Source organism: Chiroxiphia lanceolata, chromosome 6, assembly GCF_009829145.1.
Source record: "Chiroxiphia lanceolata isolate bChiLan1 chromosome 6, bChiLan1.pri, whole genome shotgun sequence".
NCBI classification, from domain to species: domain Eukaryota; kingdom Metazoa; phylum Chordata; class Aves; order Passeriformes; family Pipridae; genus Chiroxiphia; species Chiroxiphia lanceolata.
The window spans coordinates 28537668-28564117 of record NC_045642.1 but is presented as its reverse complement, the minus strand read 5'-3'; the positions used below and the strand labels follow the sequence as shown (position 1 = coordinate 28564117).

Here is a 26450-nt window from a genome sequence, read left to right as displayed (position 1 = left end):
AGGAGATGTTTATAGCAGGGAAAACAACACAGAGACAGACATGCTGAGGTCTCTTTATCTGATAACTTTGTGGTAATTGCCTTTCATGCCCTGTGGCATGTAGGATGCACTAATTTGGCATTCAGTGAATACAGCAAAGAAATGTAATGCAAACAGAAAAGAGTCAAACTCTACCCTACTGCTTTACCTTATAAAATTATCAAGGTGCAGCAGTGCTGGCATCATAGAGTCTGAGGTAGGCACTTCTATGAGCCAACATCATCCTTTTCCTAGAGTCCAGTCTCATTTTCATCAATGTACATGACTGATTTCATCAGTTCTTTCCAAGCAGCTCTGCTGTGAGGTCTAGTTCTATTTGCTGACCGAGATTTTGCCCTTGGTTTGAACCCCAGCTGAGTGGTTATGGGGATTTCTTCCACTTGTCCAGCTGTCCACTGATGTCTCTTATATTGAAGGTAGGGAGTCTTCAAAAACTGTTTCTACCAGAATCAACAGGAATTTTGTCTCTGATTTTAATGGATTTAGAATTTGTCTCTGCTGCCCCTTCCTGTCCCTTCACCAGCTACTGTGTAGAAGCAAAGTCATCAGTATTGCTGAGCATAGCTCAGTTCCCAGGCACCTTCTTTTGTCAAACAGGTTTTTTTAATATTCTTAATATACATTTGGGGGTTTTCTCCTGTACTTTTTATACTGGCAGTGTGTCACCTCTTAAAAACCACATACAGCTGTGAGTATATGTGTTCCCTCTTTCTCATAATGGCTGACCCCAGAGACAGCAAGCCTTTATTACTAACTGCAGGGAAGAATGCGCAACACTATGCTCTACCTGACACAGCTGTAGCTTCTCAACATCTGCTTTACAGTCAATCATTCAGCATCCAGACTCATCACTTCCCATAGTTTAATTGTGGGAGAAGAATACCAAGGACAAGAAGAATGAAAGAATAATGGACAAAGGTACACATACAGACCTACACAAATACACAAATGTGGCGTACGTTCACTAATTTCTATTATTTGCTGTTTATAACCTGGCCACATCCCTTGTCCCCAGCCCCATTAAGAAAAATCTTATCAATGTACTCTTACACACACACAGTGGTCTTTTTCACGAAGATTAGGCGGCAGATGCCAGAGTGAGCCTTTGTATTAATAATGTGCAGAGGAAATAATTAGTAATACATTGATCCTTTACATCCTTATGAATTGCTAATAGAAGCCAGGATTCACCCCTACAGAAGGTAAATTCAGCTCCCATTGCATTCAGTACAAGCTGTACACATTTCTGTAAGGGATGAGTTGCATGCAGAGGGTTTGGTTGTTATTGTGACAGCAAATAAAGTAAGATACAACAGATGCAATGAGAAATGGTTGAAGAGGGGCAAAGATAAAGTCCAAGGTCTAAATGCCAGGTTTGCATGTATGCCAGCTGCTCTGCAGTGCAGGAGAGAAAGGCAAACAAATACTTACCAGGTTTAATTTCCAGCAGCTTCAGCCTTGAATCCTCAGGGGGATGCAAACGCCTCTTTTTGCGCCAGCAACGTGCTGGGTATGTGTACAGCTGACCTGGGGCCAGGCCTGAAGATTAAAGGCAAAAAATTAATCACATTTCGGTTTGTGAACCACAAGCACTGTCTCTAGCATCTTTGTTCTTGCCCTTCCAGCATCTCCTTGTTGGAGGGTTCAATCCTGCAAATCATGAGGCAGAACTACACACTCAAGGCATCCAGTGCTCCTGAGGCTCCTCAGCACCTCTTGGGATCAGGCCTACAGAGAATCTAAGTTTCACTTAGACACTTCACTCAGCTCACTGAAACCAAAGCTGCACATAAATAATTTGTTATTTCTTCAGGGTAAATAGAATTTCAGACTCTCTTGGGTCACAAGGGCGATGCCTCCTCCACGGGCAGAGAAGGCCCCTTGGGAGAGAAAAGATGAAGTTCTGACATGCAAATCTTGAGGCCCTGATGTACAGAGCAACTCAGGAAATTTGTGTCTTCCAAATGGGAGCAAAACAAGATCCAAGAGGTCTGACTACATGGACTCTGTATTTTTGCTTAAATTCTGGATATTTTTTTGAATACCAATTCTTCATCCTGACTATTAGCTCCTCATGCCAATATCGTGATTGAGCGAGGAGATACAGCAGCAATGTTTACATTATTGCATGCTCCCTTAAATCACATTCGGCACTGCTGGCCTCTGAGCTGCCCTGGCTCTCCTGACAGCTACCCTTTAGCCAATGTTTGAGCTATACTTTGCTCTTTTGTATTCAGAACACAGCAGGGCTTCATGAATGCATCACTACTAGGGGCACAGAAGCACACTGACAAGTGCTCCAAAGTATCCTCAACTGCCCCAGATACTCACAACATACAGAAATACCCAGAAAGACACAGAAATGTTATAAGAATTAAATTCTTTGCTCTGCTTCCCTTGCTCTCTCTGTCCACCAGTTCTGCTTTGGCTCCTCTGTCCTGTCATTGTCCTGAAGGGGTTACAGTGTGACTGCAATTCCAGACTCATTGTCCTCAGAAAACAAATAAGACCACATAAGAGAGAGGACAGGAGTATGTTACCATATGTGAAAATGTACCAATGAACAGCCGGACAGCATCTAGGGGATGCCAGTAAAGCAGAACAGTTCAAGGGCATTAGGATGGCCCAAGAGTTCTCTCATCCCTTCTGAAGCAGCCAGGAGAGTATATCATCTTGGGAACAAAAATGACTCACCAAGGCAAATGAGAATATTGAAAGCAACCAATATCCTGTTACTTGGGGGTGGGGAGGAAGACAAAATAAAATAATTCACCTCAAGGGAACGTGCTAATCAAATTCTGCAAGTGAAACCTAAGCTCCTGGTTTTAAATATTTCAGCTGTTGGGAATGCCAGTTCAGACCCCAGCACTTTCCACCAACTTCCAAGGCCTTGGTGCATAAACATAGCATCTACAGCATAATTCCTGGTTGTGGCCAAGTGATGGAGTATTTGCAGAGATCCTGGCTGTTTCAGGGCGTAGAATGCTACTGGACTTGGGCTTTTCATGCCCTTCTTTCACTAATGCTCAGCAAGCTGGGCATTATGCCTACTCCAAGGACACATTTCAGAACAGGTTGCTTAGGACTGGTGGGAATAAAAATGTGAATAACTAGCACTTCTATAGTGTTTGGACACTCCTCTTCATAACACTTTGCAAACATTAACCACTGCAAACAATTGCCTTAATGATGAGGTGGATTGTGCCTGGCTCTGATTGAGTAATTAAAGAGGTGGAGGCAAGAAGCTTCACCCTTTCGTAGCAGATCCTGTTTAAGAACTTGCACACAACATTGAAATGGTGGTCGTTAGACCAAAGCAATAGGACAGAGAATCAGCCCTCCATTGCACGAGTTGCCACAGAGGAGTCATTTGAAAGAAATAAGCACCACAGCTTGTGTCCCAGACAGAAAGGAGCAAAGATGTACTGAAGTTTTGGGGGAGTATCTGTTAATGTAGGTTCAACTCTTATGTGAAAGAGCAGTTCTGGATTGAGCCAGGACACTAAAAGCCAACTGCACATGCTGAAAATCCAACTAGAAATAAAGCAGGTATCCTTGAAAGGAGAGAGGTCAGAAAGCCTCTTTCCTAGAGGACCTCCAGGTGGCAGGTAGATCAATAAGAGATGGATGGTCCAACAGCCACCTCTGCATCCCTTGAGGTAAGCTCTCTGTTCCTACTCACAATACCCCTGTTCATTAATACACTGCCATCCAATTAACTTAATACAGGTACCAGACCTTACCTTGATCCAAACCCATCAATGCTACCTTCACTTCTCTACCCTGTTCCCCCTCTGTCACTGTGCTGCCTCACATAAAGTGTAGATCTTACACAAAGGAGAGGCAACAAGGAAAGGGTCAGTCCTCAATACTTTGAATCTAGCCCCTTCACAGTCGATCTTACAGTGGATATGGAAATAATGCATATACAGGTCTTACTGTCTTTAGTCCTCGGTGGGTTGTCTCTCCCTCTGGTACCTTATAGGGCAACCAGAGAAGGTTCCAACCATTTGCTTATAGAGGAAATAGCAGAACCTGCAGTGAGTTATGTTGTTTATCTTATTAGTGTAGGAGAGTCATAACTCAAAGTTCGTGTGAAAGGCCAGGGGAGGAGGGGAAAAGGAGGGAGTTATGTGCGATATTGTGTGAAATTAACCCTGAACTGTTTATCATGAGATGCAGTGTTTTGACTCCTTTAACAAAGAGGACAGCAAGAATCCAGGTTAATATGCTGAGGTCCTGACTCTCTGTTTTTCAAGCCTGTATAAGTGAAAAGAGAACCTGGAGCTTTGCCATTTGTCTTTATACAGTTTTTCAGGTTAGGGTAGTAAATGGTAGTGAGCACAGCACACAGGACAGATACCAGGATGGCTGGCAGAGCCAAAAAACAGGTATACTAAAACTGTAGAGGGATGCTTTGACTCACCATAGTATTACAAGAAATAGATTATGCAAAGATACCCAAGGGAGCACTAAATGGGCTAATAAAAATCAAGAAAGAGGAAAGCAAATATGGGGAAGGAGGGCTGCTTCATTTCACACTGATTATTCTAATTCAAAATAACAAAAGCACCAGGTTTGGTGGCCAATCCAGACACAGGAGGCTTCTTTCACTTGATACTCTCTGTGAAGAATGTTCCACCATTAGCCTCCACTGCAGACCTGCAGGAGAAACGTCACTGGTCCTTTTTTGTAGGGCAAGCTGCCAAACAGTTCACTATCAGAAGTGAGGAAAGAAAGACTTGCAGAGTGAATTTGCTCAAGGTAGTCCACAGAGCTTGTGTCCGAGATAGGCAAAGCATTAAGACTTCTTGGTTCCTGGTGTGATGCTGTAACACTTTTATAATGGTTTCTTCTGCAAGTGCACAGACACCAATGAGACACACACAAGACTTTCTAACTATCTTTGTAGAAGTTACTGTTGACAAAACATTACTTGTGAATGTAGCAGATGTATACCTGTTTTTATATATACCTCCTGACTGTGTTCAGAAGAATAAAACTAGCAGCACCTTACTCATAACAAGATGCTACAAGAACAGAAATTCCTTGGGTAAATGGATTAGTCAAAAAAAAAAAAAAAAAAAAAGCTACTTTTGCCAAAGCATAATCTCTTAGGAATGGGGAATTTTCAGCTGAAGCAAAAACTCAACTATGGTTATGAAGCAACCCCACAAAAGAAGGGTGAGTCCAGAAGGTCAGACAACTCCCAGCTTGTAAACCACATTCAGTGGTCCCAGATTACCCCAGCAGTTTTGGTAGCTGAAATATTCTTAGGGTATTTTTAATGCTGTAAAACACCTGTGTCTTCTGCATTTTACTATAGAAAGAGTTTTCTGATAGTAGTGCAAGATAACAATAAATCTACTTTGGATATTTTAGGCATACGAGGAACGCAAGGATCCTTCCCTCAGTATATCGTAGGAAAGGGAGAAGAGAAGTTTCAGCTAAGTCTCAGCTAAGCACTCTTCAGAAGCAGCAATTGCTTTCTTAGCTACAGGAGAGTGGGGGAAACATCCTGTGCATTCCTTGCACTTCATCTCCTGTAAACAGGCCAGTGGAAGAGACTAGAGCAGGCTGCACCTTCCCATAATTTCAGATCTAGAATTTGAGGGGAGGAGGGGGAGTTCAGTATGGTTTACAGGAACTGGCAGGTATTTATGCACATGTACATGTCATGCTTCCAGTGACCATGTACCCTAGCCCCCTTCCTGCCTGGATTCTCTGGTCTTTATTAAAGAAAAAAAAAAAAAAGAGTAGTAACCCAGTTTGGTGCTGTCAAAAAATCTGTTCCTTGAGCATGTTGTTGCTCAGATACGGAGACATACCCTAGCCAAATTCCCCTGTGGTTCAGAAGGACTTCTGTCAGAGTAACATCTCCAGGTTACTGGTGACTGTCCTTTGCCTCTCAAACAAGGATTTCAGATGGATTTACTCTAACAAAGGAAAGACTGACCAAAGTCCACCAAAAAAACAGTGCTCTTTTCCCTTGAGCTTCACTGAGCTTTAGAACAGGCATTAGCCAAAGCTCCTTAAGGAAATACACCAACTTCTTTCTGCACCCAAGGGAACTGCAGCTCCAAAACTGATATCCAAGTCCAAAACAGAATCAGGACTTACATGTGTGTATATATATATGTATATTTCTAACCGTTGGAACAACGCACATTCCATTAACTGGACTCTTCTATATTTTACCTCGGTTTTATATCCTTCCCAATACAGTTCCTTATTTTCAGCATTCATCTGAGAAACTCCCACCTCCACCTTGAAGATAATTCCAGTCCTACTTAGAGCAGAGCATTGTGTCTTCTGCTACAAACTGGGATCGATAGCATTAAAAGACCTACATTGATGAGGCCTTAGAAACTACCATGTCACACACTTCTACAGGTAGAGAGAGAATAATTAGCATGAGCTCTCTGCAGTTACTAAAGGAAATCCCCTGCAGGCACAGAGGTTTAGGCAGTTTCTCTTCTGTGTGGCCTGTAGCAGATTTTTGCTCCTATTAATTAAACCCCATGAGGGCTCAGCGGCCAGCCCTCGATACATGCGCACGCATACACAGACACAACGCTACCAACCTGGTCCCCTGTGCCTCTTCTCCATCCAGATGTAGCAGTTGTTCTGAGCTACCCCAGTTTGTGAATCCAGGAAGGGAAGACGGACACTTCGCTCGGCGCACAGCCGAGAGTTGTAGCTGCGACAATGTTCAATTGCTTCTTTGTAGAACTGGTCCCCAAGTCTGCCAAAAGAGACAGGGCAGTCAGTGAGAATGATTGCGCAGCCCCCTCCAACAAGACTAGGAAAAGGGGACATGAGGTTGATTTAAAAATGGACAAACAGAAAAACTTTGCCTGAATAGATGCAAAGGTTGCAGACACGAGACACTGCTGAAGCAGATCATGCAGAAAGTGTCACCAAAAGATCAGACTCTCAGGAGCCAGACACAGATCTTTTCAATAGCAGTGTGGCTACTGAATGAGCAAATGATGCAACCACACTGGCCCATGACCTTGGGTCAGGCACATGTACACCATGATGAACTCACTCTATTGTTTTTCTTCCCCCCATAGTTTGTCCAGCCAATTCAGCAAACCAGTCATTTCAATCCCATGTTACGGCAACTCCTGCAGTATATTTTGAGCAACCAGAAAGCCAGCCAAGTTTAGAAGAACTTCGCTCTAGCATTTTTGGCATCGGAGAGCCCATAAGATCAAAGAACGTAGTCCTCTTATTGTGCACTTCTGAGGCATGAAAACACATCCCTTAACAACTAGAGCTATGTCTGCAATGGTCAGACTAGACATTTTGTCAGAAGCCTTCCAGAGTTTTCCACAGTGAAGCCTGAGGTGCCAAGAGCATCAGGCTACAACAGTGACCAGTAAGATCTAGCGTGGCAAATGCTACTTTCCTCTGGAACCTAGTGGGAGGAACATTTCTAAAGACAGTGTCACTTATTTCATAAAAAACTATTTGTTCAAAAACTCTGTGGAATCTTCATCTTCCCTTGAGAAAAGTTTAAAAACTCTGCCTGCTGGAGATTACCAAAATCTTCCCTCCAAATTTTTCTAAGCAGTGAAAAGCATCAAAGTAAAGCTACCCTGAGGACACAAAGCAGCTGTCGTGCTGAAGCATTGCAAAGTAGGTGGGCCACACTGCTGAACCTCATTCTTGATCTATTGTCAAGGTGAAATTTAGTCATGACACAAACAGCTAGGAAAGCTACCCATTAGGGGTAAGTTCATTAGAAAACAGTAGTAGAGTGATATATAGCATAACTTGCTCTGACTCTGATATTCATTAGTGTGCAAAAAGAGTATAGCACACACAGCAAGGGAGCCAAAGGGATGCATGAACAGAGATAGAAAGGGCTCCCTTTCCTGTTCTATTAGTTGTTTTCCCCACTACCCTCTTTTGTAGGCACAACTGGCGTTTTAAAACTTTGCACACCTCTGAACGTTAAATCAGTTCAAACTGCTCAGTTTTACCATTTGTACCTTTTTTGTGACTCACATCTTTTAAGGCACTCCTTAGTTGCACCTTACTACTTCCATGGGAATCAAACGCTTTTCTTCTGGGCCATACTGGCCCCATATTCTCTCACTGGCAGGGACCAAACACAGAGGCTCAGAAAGAGCACAAATACAGCAAATACCAAGGGAGGCACCTCTTTAGCTCCCTCTTCTCACTTCTGATGATCAAAACTTAATTTCCGCAAGTCTCAGGCCACCCAATGATGGGAAGATTATGTTTAATAGACCTTCATGAATCTTCCTTCCATAAACTTATCCAACAAACTCTTCAACCCACTGATCCTTTCATACCTAAAACATTGTGGGGCAAAGAGTTCCACAGGTGAAATACAACTCATGTTAAAAAAAAAAAGCATTTCCTTATGCTTGTTTTAAACCATATCTCAATGTCATTGTAATTGTATTTACAATTACAAGTCTAAGTGTCTCACAAAGCTTTCACCAGGTCATTTTGCTAATGACCAGAGGGTAGCCAGAACACTAAGTCTGTGGATGTGGAATGAGTACCTTAGGTAGATGCTGGAGCCCACCAGCTTCCTGATGCCCTTTGCCACTCTGACTTCAGCCACCACATTTCACAATGTCCCCAAGGGAGAAAAGGGGAAAGCTCCTCACAAGCAGAAAATTCACACAGGACTCAGTACATCCTTTGGCTACAGAGACTTTCTAAGGGTTTTTCAGTGGTTTTGTACAGAAAGGATGTCTGTGTGAATGTGGTGCCTCTCAGCCCTGTACTCCCCTGCTGACCACCAACTCCCAGGCAGATGTTGGTGCAGGGATCTTTGCAGGGCAGCTGAAGGAGAGAGCTCTCTGGACTGTGCAAGCAAGTGGAGGGTACAGCTGTGGGCAGAGCATGTATGGCAGGATCCCTCTGGACATCAAATCCCCTGCAATGACCTCAAACGCCCTTTTCCATAAAAAGGCAGGGGGGAAGGGGAGCAAGGGAGAAAGGAAGAGATAAGCTGCACTACTATACAAAGAATGTGGCTAGGAAGAAATGAAAGCTTATTAAAAGCTGTAATTAAAGTTGTACACTTGTGTAATCAAAGTCAGTAACAAGGAGACTCCAGTTGATCAAAGATTAACAGCTCTTTCCACAAACACTTGAGCTAGTGCAGAGCTATGTCAAATTCCTCCTATATAAAGCCAGGGATGCTCACTAACTCCACAGAGTTTACTGGAAGGAAGAGCACAGCTGTGTGACAACAAACTGCCATAACTGCATAGGTTTTCCTTATGCCAAAAATCACCTCAGTCATCAGAATATGCACACCGCAAAGCACTCATATTAACAGTACATCTCAGCAACCCAGATATAGGATCTGACGGGAGATTATTTCAGTTTCTGCCTTCTTTTAAGACTGAAGATAACTATAAATTTTAGAATGTTAAATATTTGGCTTTAAATCACACTATCAAGTACAGTGTAAGATTAAATTTCAGATTTTTTTAAGAGGGAGAAAAGACATTTTGAGATCCTCATGACAAAGAAACAACTAAGCTATTAGGTCAAAATCATTCTTGGCAAAATCTTGTAGTCTAGTTGTTTCATTACATTTATTTTAAAGATTTTAAATATGTATTTTATGCCTTATAGAAAAAAAATCATTTAGGAGAAGCATTTAGTCACCTCCATACTTTAAAAAAGCTTGCCTTGGCTCCATTACAGCAAGCATGATCAAAAAAATGCAGTCCCCTAAGTATTCGCTGGAAAGTTATTCAGACACTGAGACCTTAAGGAATTGCTCTGACTTCAATTATAAATTTTTTTTTAAAGTGACAAATAATCAAATATAGGAAAGTAAAGAAACAGTATTTCCTTATGACACTCATATCTCAGTGGTAAACCGCTTCCCTGCAATTACTTTTGGGTGGCTGGTTGTTTTGTTTTACCATTAGTATTTACTGGAGGGATTCTGACTTGTTCCAAATTTCAGTTAGTTTTTTTTAAGGAACTTTCTTTGTTTTCAGTGCTACATATCTAAACAGAGCATATTTTATCTTATGCAGGCAATACAGAAAATACTATTAGAATCAGGGGAAAAAAAAAAAAAGTATGGTCCTATTGTGTTCATCACTGTGGAATCAGAGAGGTGGGACAAATCCTAGTCCCCTCCTAGTAGGTTTACAATGGAGCTGGAGAACAGACAAGGGTGGGAATAAGACTGAGAGCACACATGCTCAAATGAAACTCAAACAGATCAGTTGAGTTTGAGCAAGTGAGGTACAAGAAGAGGAAAAAAAAAGAATGGACAACATTAATAGTAAAAAGTGTATCGTATGTCAGAAAAAGATTAACTATCTGATGCTACATGCTTCATAGTTTTCTCAAACTGTGTTGCTATGGCAGGCTTACACTTCATCTCCTGAAAAATTATGGGTAAAAACTATGGGGAATTTCTGCATTATTTTTATGAAAAGTATGTATGAGTCAGTGCTGTGCTGTGACTGACTGCAGGGGTCAATTCTTCCCTTTGGACATGGGAGTGAAAGGTCACAAAGACTTGTCTAGATTGATATTAATGACACAAAATCATCAGCATATGTGCAGATTTCAAAGATGCTGGGGGAAAAAACCCAAGGAGGAGACATGAACAACTGCTGGTAAAGGAAGGCAAATCGTACTGAAGGCAGCACAACTGGAAATACAGACTACAGTTGTCAGCACACTGCAAAAAGCAAAGAGCACTTCAGTGCAGAGCCACAGGTGAAATCCCAGATGTTTGGAACAGGCGTGCCAGTGACACTGCTGGCATACACACAAGCTTTGGACTTACATTCCAGCCCACAGACACTAAAATAACCCCATTCTGGCTGACCAATAAAAGCTCCCTGACTTGGAAGAGACAACCTATGGTTTTGCAAACCTCTGCAAAGCTGCATAGGAGGAGTAAATATTTAGTAAGAGTTAGGGGCTCTTTATTGGTGAAAAAAGGTAGGACTGAAACTCAGCAGGCTCAGAGCAGTGGAAGCTCAGTGTGAATGGGGAGATGAGCACTCTGAAAGCACCACCAGCCCTGTTGGTGCTGGGACAGTGATGTGAGGCTGGTGCAAATCTTTGCAGCCTTGCAGGTAGTCATTGGCATGACAGTGAGCACCAGCATGGAAGATTGGACCTGTGACTTTCTGAGGTCACTGTCCTTTTAAGTGTGAAGAAACTGAAGTTTTCTATCGTGGAATCAGGTCAGGTAATAGTGAGGTCAATGAAGAACAGCTCTTTCCTTCTCTCAACCTTTGCCTCCCATCTCTAACCAGACAATAAGATTTCTGAGCAGACTCCAACTTACTACTTTTCTATACAGTACCTAGTGCCATGACTCCTCTGTCTAAGCATGCAAAAAATGAAGAAAAAAAAAAAAAGAACCTGCCTAGTTTACGATGTTCATTTCTGTGCTGACAAGGGATCCTGATGGGCCCCTGAAAGAAGTGGAGCAGCTCTCCACCACTACTTCCCAGCCCATCCTGCAAACTCACAGATATTTGAGTGCACTACACCTTTTACAAAAGCTACAAAATGGGCAGAATCTAGCACAAGCCCTTCTGCAATGCCTAACACATTTCAGGTTAGGATCCAGAGAAGGTGAGCACTCACTGAAGACATATAACCAGCCAAGCTCAGCCATGATTACAGGTCCACATCACTCTGGGAAAACTTATATAACAAAGAGCCAGTTCTCCTTAAATGCAGCTCTTAAATTTCCACCAGATCCTCTGAGTTTGAATCCATATTTTCTCCAGTTCCTGAGACCAGGCCTCTTTCTAGTCATTTCCCTCTAAAACCTTCTCACTACATGATTAGGCAAGTAAAAAGCTGAAGGAAATGACTAATCATATAACAGAAAGTAACAGACTTTTCTTTTTGTTTGCAATGGTCCCCAGCATTCATCAAAAATGTGAAACTTGTTTTCCTTAAGACCCACAGAGTTTTTGTTTACTGTATGTTTAGACTCTAATCTTATATTTTAGATAATTTGACACTATGAGGAACACTGAGGAGAACTGAAAAAGACATCTTAAATCAGAATTTATTCTTCAGCAGCACTGCCATCCAGTTTCAAACTGGACAAGATCTGAGAAGTGGTGTGAAAGAAATGACACATTGTAGCTTCAGAAAATACTTTTCAAACTCCTTTTGGAGGATTCATGAACGAGTCTGAAAATGAAGCATCAGTGGGGTCTCAGGCCTTCTCACAAAGTTGAACAGAAACTAAGAAACCATGCAGGTGCTACCTGAGCTATCAGCTGCCTGCGACACTGCAGACCAGCTTGGCCAACCCTATGTCTTGGCAAGTGTTGAGAGAACTGCACTGAGCTGGCTAAACTCACTCCTTTCCGGCAGGTCCCAGGAGGCCCCTGACAGGCGTCTCCTCCTTCTCTCCATGAGCCATGACATGAAGAATGCCACAGGCTCAATTCTTCAACCATTTCTATTTAATATCTATGCAAAACTTTCAGAGAATATGATAAAGTATACGAGCAGCAATGCCAGCCACTACATGGATGAGACAAAGCTTTATGTGTCCTTTTTCCACTCATGCCCACAGTACTCTCCCAAATCTCTCAGTGTTGAAAGCAAGGGCAGCATGCCTGGCAAAGGCTAAAGTAAGAAGAGATCAGAGTGAGGCTGGCTGGAAGTGGGAAACAATTACATGCACTAATGTTGTTAATGATCCAGAGACAGACATTAATGTGGGAAATCTAATAGACACAATCGGCAAAAGGCCCTTCCTCTCCAGTCAACATAATTCTCTTCTCAAGCTGTGGCCTGGCCATGCTCATGTGTGTTTCTCCCATCTGGGCTGGCCTGCTCTCACTCTCTACCTTAGCCTAGATAAGCAATGAAGACAGAGCAAGTTGCAAAACTGTTGTACTCACTCTATCACAACACAAGCCAAAGAAGTCCACAGCCCCCCACCTTTCCTCATGCCTTTTCCTCATAGACTCTGGAACACCATTGATTTTCACGAAGGGCACAGTGAACTAAGTTCAAGCTTTCACGCTGCTTGAACATATGCTTCTCCTTTCTAGACCCAGATGGAACTGGAAACCTGTGCTTAACAGAGCCCAGTATCACCAGAATCTTGCAGCATCTTTGGACAGCAAACCCCCAGCTCCAGAGTATCGTCCCAGAAGAGATAAAGTATTCTGCTCTGCTCCTCCTCACATTACATTGCAAGATGCTAACACAACATTCATCAAAAGATCCAAGCAAAAGAAAATATGACACATTCAAGAGTGTCAGACCACTATTAAGCATTAAACAGCAAAGGCCTGGCTGGGTGCCTCCTTTGGCTGTACTCTCCGGAATTTCTAGTCTTTAAGCAGTTCCTAAATGCTACAAGCATGCACCCTTTGCAACTGCAGAAAGGTAGGACATAGAGACTCCAGAGAAATACAGAATGGCTTTCCTGATGTTAAGTGAAGCGTAACAAATTGTTCAAAATCCTACCACAAGCTCCAATGGGAAGCCAGAAAGTGCAGGAATGTGCAGATTCAGTTTTCTCATAGTGGTCAGTTGCATCTGTCCCTGCACAACATTTTCTAATGATGTAAGGGGTGTGAGCATAAGCAAAGGCAAAACAGGATTTCCAGATGTGCTACAGAATGACTCAAACTTTCTGGCCTTTCAGTTTTTTAACATAAACTTGGCAGCTTTCTAAAGGCCCACAAACACATGCCTATCCTAGACTCTCTAAGAGCCAGCTTGAGGCAGCTATTTCATTTCTATACATATTGAATAATTTCAACTGATGGACAATAAGCCTGGGAGTCAGAATAAAAAATGGCTAGCAGGACTGTTTCAGTAGTAGGTAGACTACAAAATCTGAACGCAAAGTAGTACACAGATGCAAGCAGAGACAGTGTTACTGGAGCAGCAGTGATCAGAAGGGAAATGGAAGAAAAGGCTTGCCAGGAGAGCTAATGCCTTTCATTGGAAGAACTCATACAGGCAAGTCAAAATAGACAAACTTCAAGCATTTGTTCAAAGTACTGTGGTAGGTGCATAAACTGCATGCGATGCAAGAGATTAGAAGCCATCAGAGAGCTGATGACAAGTTCCTGAATCAGCACTGGCACAGCTCAGACATTACAGCAGTCAAGAAGGTGACCTGAGCCATGAGTCTAGGTTGCATCCCAGATCAGTATAAAAGCAATGTGATGTTTTTCAGCACCCTCCTCCAAGCACCCAGCATTAGCCCATCCCTTATACAGAAGGGCAAAGGAATCCCCTTTGGCCAGATATTTATCAGCAGATTTCACCTGGTGGGTTGGAAATCCCTGATGAGTATTTGTGTCCAGAATTGACACTGCTTGAATCATGGTGTGATGCTGATTCATAGCAGAGAACACAGCCTCGCAGAGTGAGCTACATTCACTACTCTGAAAACAGACTTAGGCTGTAATTTAATCCAGTGTGAAACTACAGGTATCATCTCATGCAAAAAGTCTGTCTTTGAAGAAAAATTATAAAAGGTAGGCTTAACTTAAAATCTGAAGAAAATCAATCTGATTAGCCCATCCTCACAGGTATTGTAGAAGTATAAAAGCTCTGCTGGCCTTTCCTTTCAAAGAAAAGAAACAGCAGCACAAGTTAATACTGCCAAGAAGAGTGTGGTACATGATGGCATTTTGTCAACAAAAATCTAGCTTTCAGGATCAAGATCTGCTGCCGTTTTGTGCCGGAAGAAGGACCAGAGCTGGAGGTGCTCCTCCTCCTGCAGCTGTGCATGGCCCCAGTCAAGGTCTACAGCAACATTCCCAGCTCTCAAAGCCAAAAGAGTAGGATCACAGTGCCCATCTCATTCAGCTGTTAACATGCAGAGTTGTTGGCTAGATACAACAGGTACAAGATGATGTGTGCTTATGAAATTGGGTATTTCAGAAGATTAAGTTATTGGCCCCATTTAAATATACTGGACTTTGAACAATCATAATATGGCGCATGTGGCAATTTGTCCACATCTCTTACTTCTCTTTCATTCCCATTGTGAGGTATCAGCAGCAGTTTCCATGCCATACACCAGGCTACCTAAGGTGTTTCCAGGGACGGGTATTGCATATAATCTCTATTAGACTCAGCGCAGTGACCAATTAGGTTAATCTCAGAGGCAGATTCCTTGGGGATATCTCAGAGCATCTATCCTTTCCCAGGCCAGGGTTTCTGTTTTAAAGAGATGCAGCCGCATCCAATTAAATGAACAACAGGTGTGAAAGGTAATAACCTGGAGGTTTTTTGTATCTGAAGACAGCAGTCAAAATTCAGCTTGGTCCTAACCTCCCCCAAAAGGTCAGAAATTCTCTCCAATTACTAAAGGAATGAACTAATGAAAACTTCAGCAACAGTATTAGATTGGACGTGACAACATCCAAGGGATTTTTTATATATATTTTTAAAGAAGCAACTCAAGCTGCTAGGGCTTGGGGTCACCAGAATTCTGTTTGGCTTAGTGCAACCATAGTCTTAGGGGCCAGATGTAGTCAAAGACAAAGTCTATCCATTCAGCTCCCACGGTTCTGATTTCCCACAGTGGACCTATCTTTTGCATTCCTAGTAAAAACCATAATCTATCACCCAAGCACCAGGAAGACAGCAAACCAGAGTTCTACAAATTACTCCACCATGACTTCCTTTGTAGCTTTAACAGTTCCCCTGCAGAACACGGGAAGACCCTACATTTACTCACTAATAAATCGTGTGCATTACTTCAAGCACTGTCTGTTCTAAAAAGATGCTCAGATCATGAACAGAAATCCTCTCCTGGCTCTAGCTGTGCTAGCTAAAAATATCACCCATTCCCCTCCTACCCTGCTGCTTTTCACTGCTTGTCTCCTACAGCTTACTGCTCCCGCACCTCCTGCCAGTAGCAATACTTGCGTGAGTGCTCCCTGATTCAGTTCAGGCAAGGCCATTTGATCTGTTTGAGCAACCCCAGACGACATTGCCCGCAGGAGTTGACGGCGAGCTCACAAAACCCCTTCTGCCACCAGAGGTAGTGTCCAGCACTACAACCAGCTTGCGTTAGTCTTCAAATAGCACACTTGTTTGTTTGCAATTGGGCAAAGTCTGTTCACACCATCAGTGGTGACAGCTAGGTCACTCAGTCAGCACAGCCTTCTTGGGAGACACAGTGTATGCAAATGGAAGGAGGTTTTTTCCCTACCACCACTTTTACATCATTCGCCCAAATCACATCAGCTAAGCTGATGAGAGCATTCCTTTTCATGTGTCTCTAAGCATCTCATCTTTCATGAAGCCGTGTATCTCCATCAGAGCTCAACAGGCAGCAAGATGCCAGGAAAGACCACGGAGGTTTTGCATGCTTTAAGCCGTGTCAGAGTCACAACAGTCCAAGCTCTACAGCACAGTCCTGGTCTGAATGACCTTTGTTAGCCAGCCCTCTTGGAAGTTCTCAGGCTGGGATTTCCCCTGCACCTTGTGCAGTTACACAGTAGAAAAATATACAGTGTCATTCAATCCAGATGGCACAATTTAAAGGAGATTAAAATAAACATGCAAGTAGAAAAGTAGTACAAATGTTCTTAAATGGCAGGCAAGCTTCTCCACCACACCAAACTGTAATTGCATTAAAATTTTAGGTACTTCCTGTCCTTTGACTAGAAAGAGTTAGTGAGCTCACATTTTTCTGCTGACTTTTCTCTTTTGTAGGAACCTGGTTTCTCCTGCTGCAAAGGAAATCCCACTACAGGAAGCAATCTATTTTGCTCAGGTGAAAATGATCACACAAGTAGCAAAGTAGAGATTTATATAGATCTAACATAAACCCACATAATTATTAGAGTTTACTTTGCCTCTGAGGTCAGCTTTGGAAAAAAAATCAGCTAGAGCCAATACTTTAAAGATAAAGTTACTAATCTTGAATGGGTAGTACTTTCAGTTCCTCAGTCACAATACATATAACAAACAGAATACACATGTAAGAAAACGCAAAAATCTACTCTACCCGGTCAGCAATTATCAACTCCAGAAAACACAACAGGATAACATATTTTCTGTTCTTTACAAAGTCATCTCAAGCCTAGATAAATAAGATTGTGTTTCTTTGAGTTATTACTTCTCTTGAATACATAGGAACAATCATTCTGTTACTTGTATAAATCTACTGACCTCAGCAGATGTACAGCAGGGACATACTTGACTCACACCACATAGGGGAATTCCCAAGAGGACTGTGAGTTAGATTTCCTTTTCTCACCTCCTTCCTCCAGCTCTACCCACAAATGGAAGTAGGGCAGATTATGGGCATTCCTCTGCTGAGGCAATGTTATCAATCCTCAAAAAAGGAACAATAAGAGTTAGAAGAGGTGAAACAGATGCATCCAACACATCATCTCAGAGGTTCCTCAGCATAAAGAGTGCCCTGTATTGAGATCAAACTGGAACTAACTTGAAGGTCTAGGCACAGGATCTTCTGCAACTGGAACATATCCCATGGGAACAGAGTAAACTCTCATTGCAAATATTCACATTTAACTCTGAGGAGTGATGTTTCAAACACCTGTGCCCTTGTTTCTGTAGTTACTTAGGAAGCACATAAGAGGAACTCCTTAATAAAGTCAAGAAAAAATGCTTGCCAAAACTTGCTTTCAGAAACTCAAATATCTGATGGTTGTTCCCCTACATATTGACTTTCCTTGCACCTGTTTTTCTTCTGGCTTGCTTCCTGTTCACAGCACCACCTTAATTCAAGTATCAGATTGAGGTGGCTATTACTGTAGAACAGTTAAAGGAAACAGAAAAGCCTTGTAATTCACTTAACAATTAGCAAAGTTTACAAAAGTGTGTTGCTGCAATTATCACTGCAAAATAAAGATCCTTTCTTCTGCTCAAGCAGCTTACTCTTTTGGCAAGTTTCACTATTCTGAAAGACTCCAGTTGTTTAATGCATACCCCCATCATGCTAGGGCAGACTTTGGATGTATCTTTAGCCCTATGTGTTCACTGAGGTCTTCAAACACTCATGATGAAACCCTGCCTGTGACCAAGCATCAGGTCCCAGTGCAGCACAGCACATTATTGAGTGTGCAGGTCTCCTTCAATTCAAAATTAGGCAGATATTTGAATGTCTTGCTGAACAGAGATGGCAGCTGAACAGACAGACCATGCTTCAGTGCACTTTTAGAATGAGGTCTCAGAAGCAGGTACATGTGGGCAAGGCTGTTCAGGTCAGTTTATCATGTTTTCCCAGCTGGAACTAGCCAGAGCTAACACATTGCTTCCATTTTCTTTCTGGGATGTAATACACTGCAGTAGTTAAAGCTGCAGGTCACAAAAGTGTAATCTAGGGATCAGGAGACAGTCATTAATCAATCAACTGGTCAAAATAGGAACTGGGTAGATATCATTATCTCTGTATTACAGATGAGACACAGAGAGTTTGCATAACGAAGCCATAGAGGAAGAGAAGTCACTTTTCTTATTTCCCAGTTTTGCTCCATCTTTTCTTCTGAAATCTGTTTTCTCACTCTGCAAGACTTCCTTCCCCAACTGCCATCTAGCAATTTTCTTGATTCAGAGACAAAGCTGACTCCATGTCATTCTGAAAGCTCGTTGAACTTCTTCTATAGAAAAATCAGTTAAAGAAATACAAGAGTAACCTTTTTTCTTTTCATATATGCTGTAAAAGCTACCTGAACACTGCAGTGGCAGTGACAATGACAATGACAAGCACAGACAACGACTAAACAAGAATTTGGACATGGAACTAAACTGCATACTGAATCTCCACTTGTCTGCACACTAATTAGTACAGAATGGAGACAACTATCACAGTGGTCTATAAACAGGATGAGAAAAAGATTGACAAGTAACTGAAGGAAAAGAACTGAGGGAGTCAACTGTCAGAGCAAGGAGAGGTTGCAGAAAAAGAGAGAGAGAGAGGTTAGCCCATTGCCCTGGAGTAATGGCTAGCCTTTAACACATGGCCTCTGCTCCTGTCACTATTTCTTCTTGGACAGGTTATCTCAGGAATTTATGCTTTCCAATAATTACCTTTCAGAGGGCTCTCACTTATCTTGCAAGAGGAATCCAACAGTAACCTGACCTGCATTGCTCATGCAATCACCATCCACCCCCTCTAACCTTTCATCCCATCTCTCAAAGCAAAAGCAAGCAGTTCTTCCCAGACTTCCATTGCTGCATCAGCAGCAGTTGATAAAACTGGTTGGTGAATTTGATAAAAGTAAGAGTTTTAATGCTTAATGTTACACAAGCACGGATGAGCTTGCAGGCAAAAGCAGTAAAATATTACTAGCAGGTTAAAATATCTCCTGTAGGAATGTTATATTATCCAGAACTGAAGATGAACAGTGGTCTTGCACCACCATAAGAAGCATTTCCACCTGAGAGCAAGTTTTATTATTTTACTGCAGCAGATCTCAGAGCCAGTCAGCATTAGCTTTAATAAATTTTGGGAGTTGCAGGACCCTCTAATTAAACTCTCTTCCTGTTACTGTCCCAATCTACCTTTCTTCCACTATGTGAATTGCTTTTCTCCTCGAAACATCAGTGCCAAATGGAAGCTTTTGCTTTTGGCATTCTCTCCAAAGCCATTTCAGATGAATTTGTCCATCTTTGCTAAAGTATATATCATTACACTCAGTGTAATTATACTCCCATTCATGCTCTGATCAAGGTCCTCTCGGGTTGGCTTTTTGTGTAAGAGACTCCATTACATCCAATACAAGCTGATGGGCACCAATTTATTCCCATTACCACAGCTGGGACAAGGAGCAGGATTCTTATTTTCTGTTCTGGATGTAATGAGACATCTCTTCAGTCAGTCAGTAGTGATAAGGAAATACTTTACTATCAAGTCCTGAGAAAATATCAGTTCTTGACACAAGGAATAAAAAGTCATATAACATTTAACATGGGACCCTGTCATCAGTCCGAAACATATGGTCAGGGCACATGAACCATCAAATCTCTGTTCCAGCACGGATTTCCCTCAAACGGGCTTAGAACCACTTTGGATAGATACCCTGAGGAGTCTGTATTTCTTTTTCCTACACTGGCTACACAACTAACTTCAGCCTGGGAGAATGTCCATGCATCACTCTGACTGCATTATTTTAAAGGAGTCACATATTGCATTCAGACCCGTGAGAACTTTGGACAAACGCACACACTCTCACAGGCATTCCCATGCTCCCATCTGAACAGGATGGCACCACAAGAAAGAGTTTGATGTGGGGAGAGCATGAGAGAGGAGGGCAAGAGAAAGCTGCTCTTCCTTCATTAAACTTCAATAGGTGTCTAGGCCCGGCAATGCTGCACTACAGTTTGGATTTATGTTCCCCAATTAAGACAATTCACAGCATAAAGTTTTCTCTTTCTGTTTTGAAGGGGGAGGAAGAGGAGAAAAACCACATTCCAAGCATTTGGCACAACAAACTTCCCCAGCTATCCTCTGGGAACAAAAAGGGAGAGGGAAAAAAGGCTTGTCACCACACAATTTAAAATAACCCGTCTTTGCTGGCTCCACTCTGTCTCAGGGGTAGATCCAAGTCTTAGCCCCCACCCATTAGGGCTGCAGGCCCAAAACACTTGACATTCATCAGGAGAAGCAAAAGAGCTACAAGGCAATGGAAGGGAAAAGGAAAGAGTCCCTCCATGGGCAGGAGTTGAGAAGGGAAGAAAATGAAAGGATCTGCAAAAAGGTCACATTTTAAGGAGGCTACAGAAGTCTTCTGCTTCCAAGTACCATCATACACAGATGAATCATCTTGGTGTAGTTGCTACTGAGCATAGAGCAGGCAGGTAAATGCCTCCTCTGTCCTCTGAAGAGGACAGGTCTCCACTGTGATTAGCTTAGGAACTGTGATTATTTGACAGTAGCACTGTTGGCTCTATCACATGCGCAACAGAACGATGATCTCCTTCCTCTCCAAACTGTGCCCTCTGCTCCCCAAAGAGAACCACAAGCCACATGCATCAAATGCTAAAAAATCTCATCTTTGGTGAAAGCTACAAAAGAAAAGCCCTTCAGATATTCTTTGGAGTTTTTGTGGAATATACACTAGACAGTTACACACTAAATCAGCATAAAGAGGAAAACTAGGACACAGCACCGTGTCACTCAGTGAAACACAGGCCATTTTTTTTCAGAACACGGAAAAAAATCTAATGTATTACATAGCTCCACAATGCTCAACTTGAGTTCCTTGAAACATCACATGTGAGTTCTGGAGGAATCTGTAAGTTTAATCAGAGCCTTTTTGCTCAGCAAACAAGAAGGCTTAGCCAATACTTAAAAGAACTAGAGATTGCTCTTTAATCTTTGATGTAGTCAAAGAGAGAAGCAAAAAGATGGAGAGATGGAAAGCAACTCCTCGCACCAGCAGTCAGGAAGAAAACACAATTGCGGAGTTCTACAAACTAATCATGTTGTGATGATCTCACACTTCACTAAAGCATCTTCTCACAGTTTACCATCAATATGCAACAATGATGACAATGCATCAAAAACAGCATATCACAGCACAGAATCTGGTTACCACATCATGGTGATTATGTCCCTCCCTCTCAGTCCATTCAAGAACCAAACTTCTCAGGTTTGACTATCACTGATCTAAAATGTTGCCTATACATAGATTGCACGTATTTACAAATGAATCACTGCCACATGGATTCTTGGTATTAAGGCTTCCATGAATGACTTTGAATACTTTACTTTGGAGGATCTATAGGAACTCACATGTGGTTTTTGAATACAGAGAATACCTGGTGTTTATTTGGCATTTTAGATGTTTAGATACGGCCCCTTCCAGGTCGTTCTTTTTGTGGGGGTAGTGGAGAGCTGGGGGATCTCTTATCTTGATTTTCATGTGACTTCTTGCCAGAAGGAAGTTCAATTATAAGAAAATGATACATTTATATATTCATGGCTCTCTTATACCCCTTCTTCTGGTCTAGCAAGCCAGAAGACTGAAGGAAGATAGGGAAGTATAAGTACAGAGCATGCTAAAGGAAAATGAACCATCAGTATAAAGCCAGCTGATAAACAGCTGGCATCTGTGTCTTCAGCCAGCATCATCTTAGATGAAATTATGTCTGTTCCTACTAAGTAGCTCCTACTCCATTTTATCCTTCATAAGTTTGTCCATCAGCTGATGAGGTTTCCAGTTTTGTGTGGTGCATCCAAAAGTGGGGAAACAGCTGGAAACTGCTGCAGCATCTGGCAAGCATCTGTGGCAAAAATTCCTAGAGGATTTTGATGTGATAGCCAGTATGGCTGTAATTTACTATAGGCTGACATGGTTTTGAGATTGTTTTTAATATCCCAAATCTGACACTTTTCAGAATCTTTATGCTGCATGCTTCTGCTTAGATTTGTTTGCTTCTCTGTTTTTTGTTAATTCTACCTATATAAAAGAGAAAATCTTGATAAAATACTAGAGAAGAATCCCAGAACACATGATTCCGCAGAAAGAAGAGGGTCAAGTCCTAACAATATCTGCTTTTTAGAAAGTTGTTAGTGTTCAAAAAATGGTGGTGAAAATACAGTTTGTTTCTGCAATTATCTGCTTCCTTCAGGGTTGCATGTTCTATAGTCACTTGAGGAACATGTTTATATTATGTCCTGAAGGATCAAACTGGCTACTGCAATATCTTTCCATGTGATTCCAACTGTCAGTACATTTGAGTAGAAGAACAGTACAAAAATTAAAAAAAAAAATGGTGAAAGCAGAAAAAATACTACTCACTTTTGTAAAACATTTAATATCATAGCAGCAGGTAAATTATGACAAATTACAATTTAACTTCAGTCTGGATTTATGGCCTGAATCTGAACTTTAGAAACATCATTTCTCCGTGCCATCGTACACTTGGTGGTCATTAAAGCTTGCACAGACTGAGCACTCTGTTTCTATTTCTCCTAGATTTACACACACTTTGCTAAGGTAAAAAGACACACAAGATGGAAGAAGAATGAGGCCACAGCTCGGTGTTGGTATTTGCCTATGTAATGAGAGATTTGTTCAAAGACCACTTGGTTGAAAAGACAGGTATCAATCCAAATCAGTCCAGTGGGGAAACTTTTAATCATGGCTCCCACTGAACAAAACAGCAATACCATTGGGAATGACAAATTTGAATAAGTAAGGAAAGATGGCAAGAAAAGACTGAAAACAGAGCAGTAAATGGAACAGCACACAGCAGGGACTGTGTGTCTTTGAACAACAAAGGACTGGAAATTACAAACTGAAAAATAGAGCCCAGTCTCCAGCAACCCCAGAAAATTATGTACAAAGCATTTAGCATATAGAGGTCCACAAAAACAAGGTAAAAATGCTCAGCTCAGTATTTCTAAAAAAAAAAAAAAAAAGACCAGGTGTCTCAAGTACTAGTGTTCCAGGGCATGCACATTTTCAAGGGATTTGTGGGATGAATGCACTTAGATCATCTCAGGAGGTGATCTATGTCCCATGCTACAGAGAAAAGCAAAGGAGGAGACCAAGAAGACAGTAGATGACAAAGCATCTCTAGGACATCTAGGACTGTGGACACCTCCTATCCATCCTTCTTTTCATATTACAATGCATACAAGGGATGATCAGGCTTTAAAAATGTATATAAAGGCCCATTCCAAATGCTAGACCTGAACCATCATGGTAGAGGGAAGCAGGAAAAGTCAGGCACAACTCCACACCTCCCCAGATTTAGGAGCATTACTATGTAGTATTTGATTGAATCTTTAGCAATAGGTTCCATCTTGAACTTGAGATTCAGGTGCATCTCCGGTTTTAACTAGAAAAGCGGGCAGGAAGGGGATTAAGTCCAAATTCAAGAAGCTTAATCCCTGACTTACGGGAAAGAAGACATTTTTAACCTGATATTCCCATATTTTTTCCTGTATTCCAGCTACCACCCACACCTGGTATTTCACAGAATCACATAATGATTTGGGTCAGAAAGGATCTTAAAGATCATCTAGTTCCAACCCCCTGCCATGGGTAGGAACACTTTCCACTAAACCAGGTTACCTTCATGTTTTCCTCTTTCAAAGCAGTGAAGTATTTACAACATTTCCAAAATCAAACCACTCAAAAAATCATGAGTTGGGTCCTGTTTCCGAACTGGTAGATTACTTTAGGTGTAAATATTTCTACAGCCAACAGGGACAGAAATTTCAGCAGTAAAACTGGAATTTTCATGCAGTCCCCAGCTTGTAGGAGCTGGAGTTGCTAAGTAAGTAACATATTTTGAAAGCATTTATAAAATCACTGTCAAATGCCTAGAGAATAAAACCAGAATAATACTACTGTGTTAGACCCTAGCACACATCTTAGCAAAAACTGGCAATTTGAGTTGAGGCAAACCTTGTTCTCCACCGGCAAGACTTCTCTCAATTAAACCAATTCTAACTGCAGTCTGGTTTTCTCTTGTGAAGAAAATGCTCTTCTAGAAGAGGACTGAATCAATTCCTGTGTACTTCAGAGTACTTTTCACTTACATTAGTGCAAAAGGAGAATCAGGACACTTTGTACTATTCTTCCTATAGCTCTGTAACAGCAGAGGACGTTTTAGAGGGAATGACTAGACTTTCAAAATAATGTATTGAAGGAGACAGTTTAGGCTACTAAAATTCATTAATCATTCCAAAGGTAATTCTCATAATTTAACTTGTTTGTTAATTGTTTTACCTTCACAGACTATGAAACTTAAAGTTTGCAATCTGTTGCAGTCCCTGGAGTTTGATTCTGTGTTGAATAAACCAGAAAAATAAACCATGGGCAGAGATTGAAGCAGCACCAGGAACCCTTCCTGTATTTTATTCACCCCACTTTTATTCAGCCATGATCCCCCAAAACTGGCTGATGAAGCAGAAGTGTCAGGACTCACAGAAGTTCCATCTCACTACACCCTCCAATGACTTCCCCATAGCTAGAGAGTCAAGACAGGATATTAAAATGGTTGCTCTTTTTTGAACAAAAATGGCTTCTCAATTTAGATCACAAACATATCTTTGATTTGCCTTCTTCCTTTCTTGAAATCTCCCTGGTAAAGGGTCTGAAAACATGAGTCATTCCTAATAGTAAATCTAATTTTTCCCAATTCTACCCCACAGAAAATTCACTGAATACCACAGGGCTAAGCAAGGGTGGACTTTGTCCTACCTTTCTGCTACAGATCGCATTTTACTGTCACTGAGGGAATAAAATAATCATAAGAGCATAACGATAGCATGTGTTTTGCTAGCTGCTGTTCTTCACGTGGGGCAATCACTGGCAATTCTCAGATTTAATCTCTCCCCTTCCCCAACCATGCAGTTGATTACCGCTCTCATTCCCAGTTAAAAATCCTTGATCAGCATAAGGCATATAAAAGAGTCTCTGACCCCAGCTAAGGGAACCACAAGAGATGACATTTGGTTCTTTGAGAGAGGAGTAGATAAAAAGGAAAAATGACAGCTGGAGTCAGGACGAGCTAGTTAGTGGATTGCAGGCCCAGGAGGGTGCAGGGTGGGGGCCCACGAAAGAGAAACAATGAGAGACTGCAGCCAGACTGTTTCCTCTCCTTCCCTAGGTCTCCTTTGAGTCTGTAAGAATGACTGCAGCAGATGTCAGGACCCATGGGGATCACTCCTTTCGCTTTCTTGTTTCTTAAAAAAAAAGGTAACTAAAAAATATAAGAAATACTGGAGAAAAAAAATGAACCAATATCTCTGCTTTGACATGTGGGAATGAATACAAAGGTGAGTACCACCTTGTAATGACCTGTGGTATGTAAATACGCTTAAGCCAGCAGGGGGAATTTTTCTGGGTCTGGTCCAAGAGGGGCAAACATTTACAGGATCTGACTGGGATTAACCTGTGGTTTCCACTTCAGGATACAAAGGGAAAATAAAATAAGCAAGGACAAGGCAAGCAGCAGTTGTGAGGAACATCCCTGTGCTTCTCCAACACACACACCACAGCCAGAGCTGGCTTGCAAACACCCTTGGCTATCGCATTGGTTCTGGGAACACTCCCAGAAAGCACTCGATATGTGTGCACAGATGCGTGTGTGCTCACACAGGAGTGTGTTTCTCATCATGGTACACCAAACACATGAGATTTCATCCATTTCTGAAACATTCAATCTCATTCAGCATTACTCAAGACACCAGGCAGAAACCAATAAATATTAGTCAAACGCATTTTAGGCCAGATTCACTGCCACTGGTGTAATTCCCTTGAAGTCCATGGAATTACACCAGAGAAAAAGAGTCTGGCTGTTTAATATTTGTGGCTTGCCAAATTGTGCATCTGTGTTGGTTCCTTTGTTTTGGAGACACAGTTCTACAAATTATCATTATGAGAGAGATTAATTTTTCTTTTAAAAAGATCGCATTGTCACAGCACAGGAAG

General features: G+C 41.8%; 1 protein-coding gene across 10 annotated transcripts in view; it reads right to left on the bottom strand.

The window, feature by feature from the left end:
- The window catches only part of DPF3 (double PHD fingers 3), a 158631-nt gene that overhangs the window by 82253 nt on the left and 49928 nt on the right, over positions 1–26450 (bottom strand). For 9 of the 10 annotated variants that reach the window (XR_004357508.1, XR_004357509.1, XR_004357510.1 and 6 more), the window contains exons 2-3: positions 6624–6784; positions 1471–1578 (exon numbers count right to left, since the gene is read on the bottom strand). Coding sequence is in view for 7 of the 10 variants with exons in the window: in XM_032690227.1 (XP_032546118.1) it covers positions 1471–1578; positions 6624–6784 (269 nt within the window). In the remaining 3 variants the exon portion in view is untranslated. Of the gene's footprint in view, positions 1–1470; positions 1579–6623; positions 6785–17202; positions 17369–26450 lie in introns of all 10 variants that reach the window. The other variant, XM_032690231.1, reaches the window with a different exon arrangement.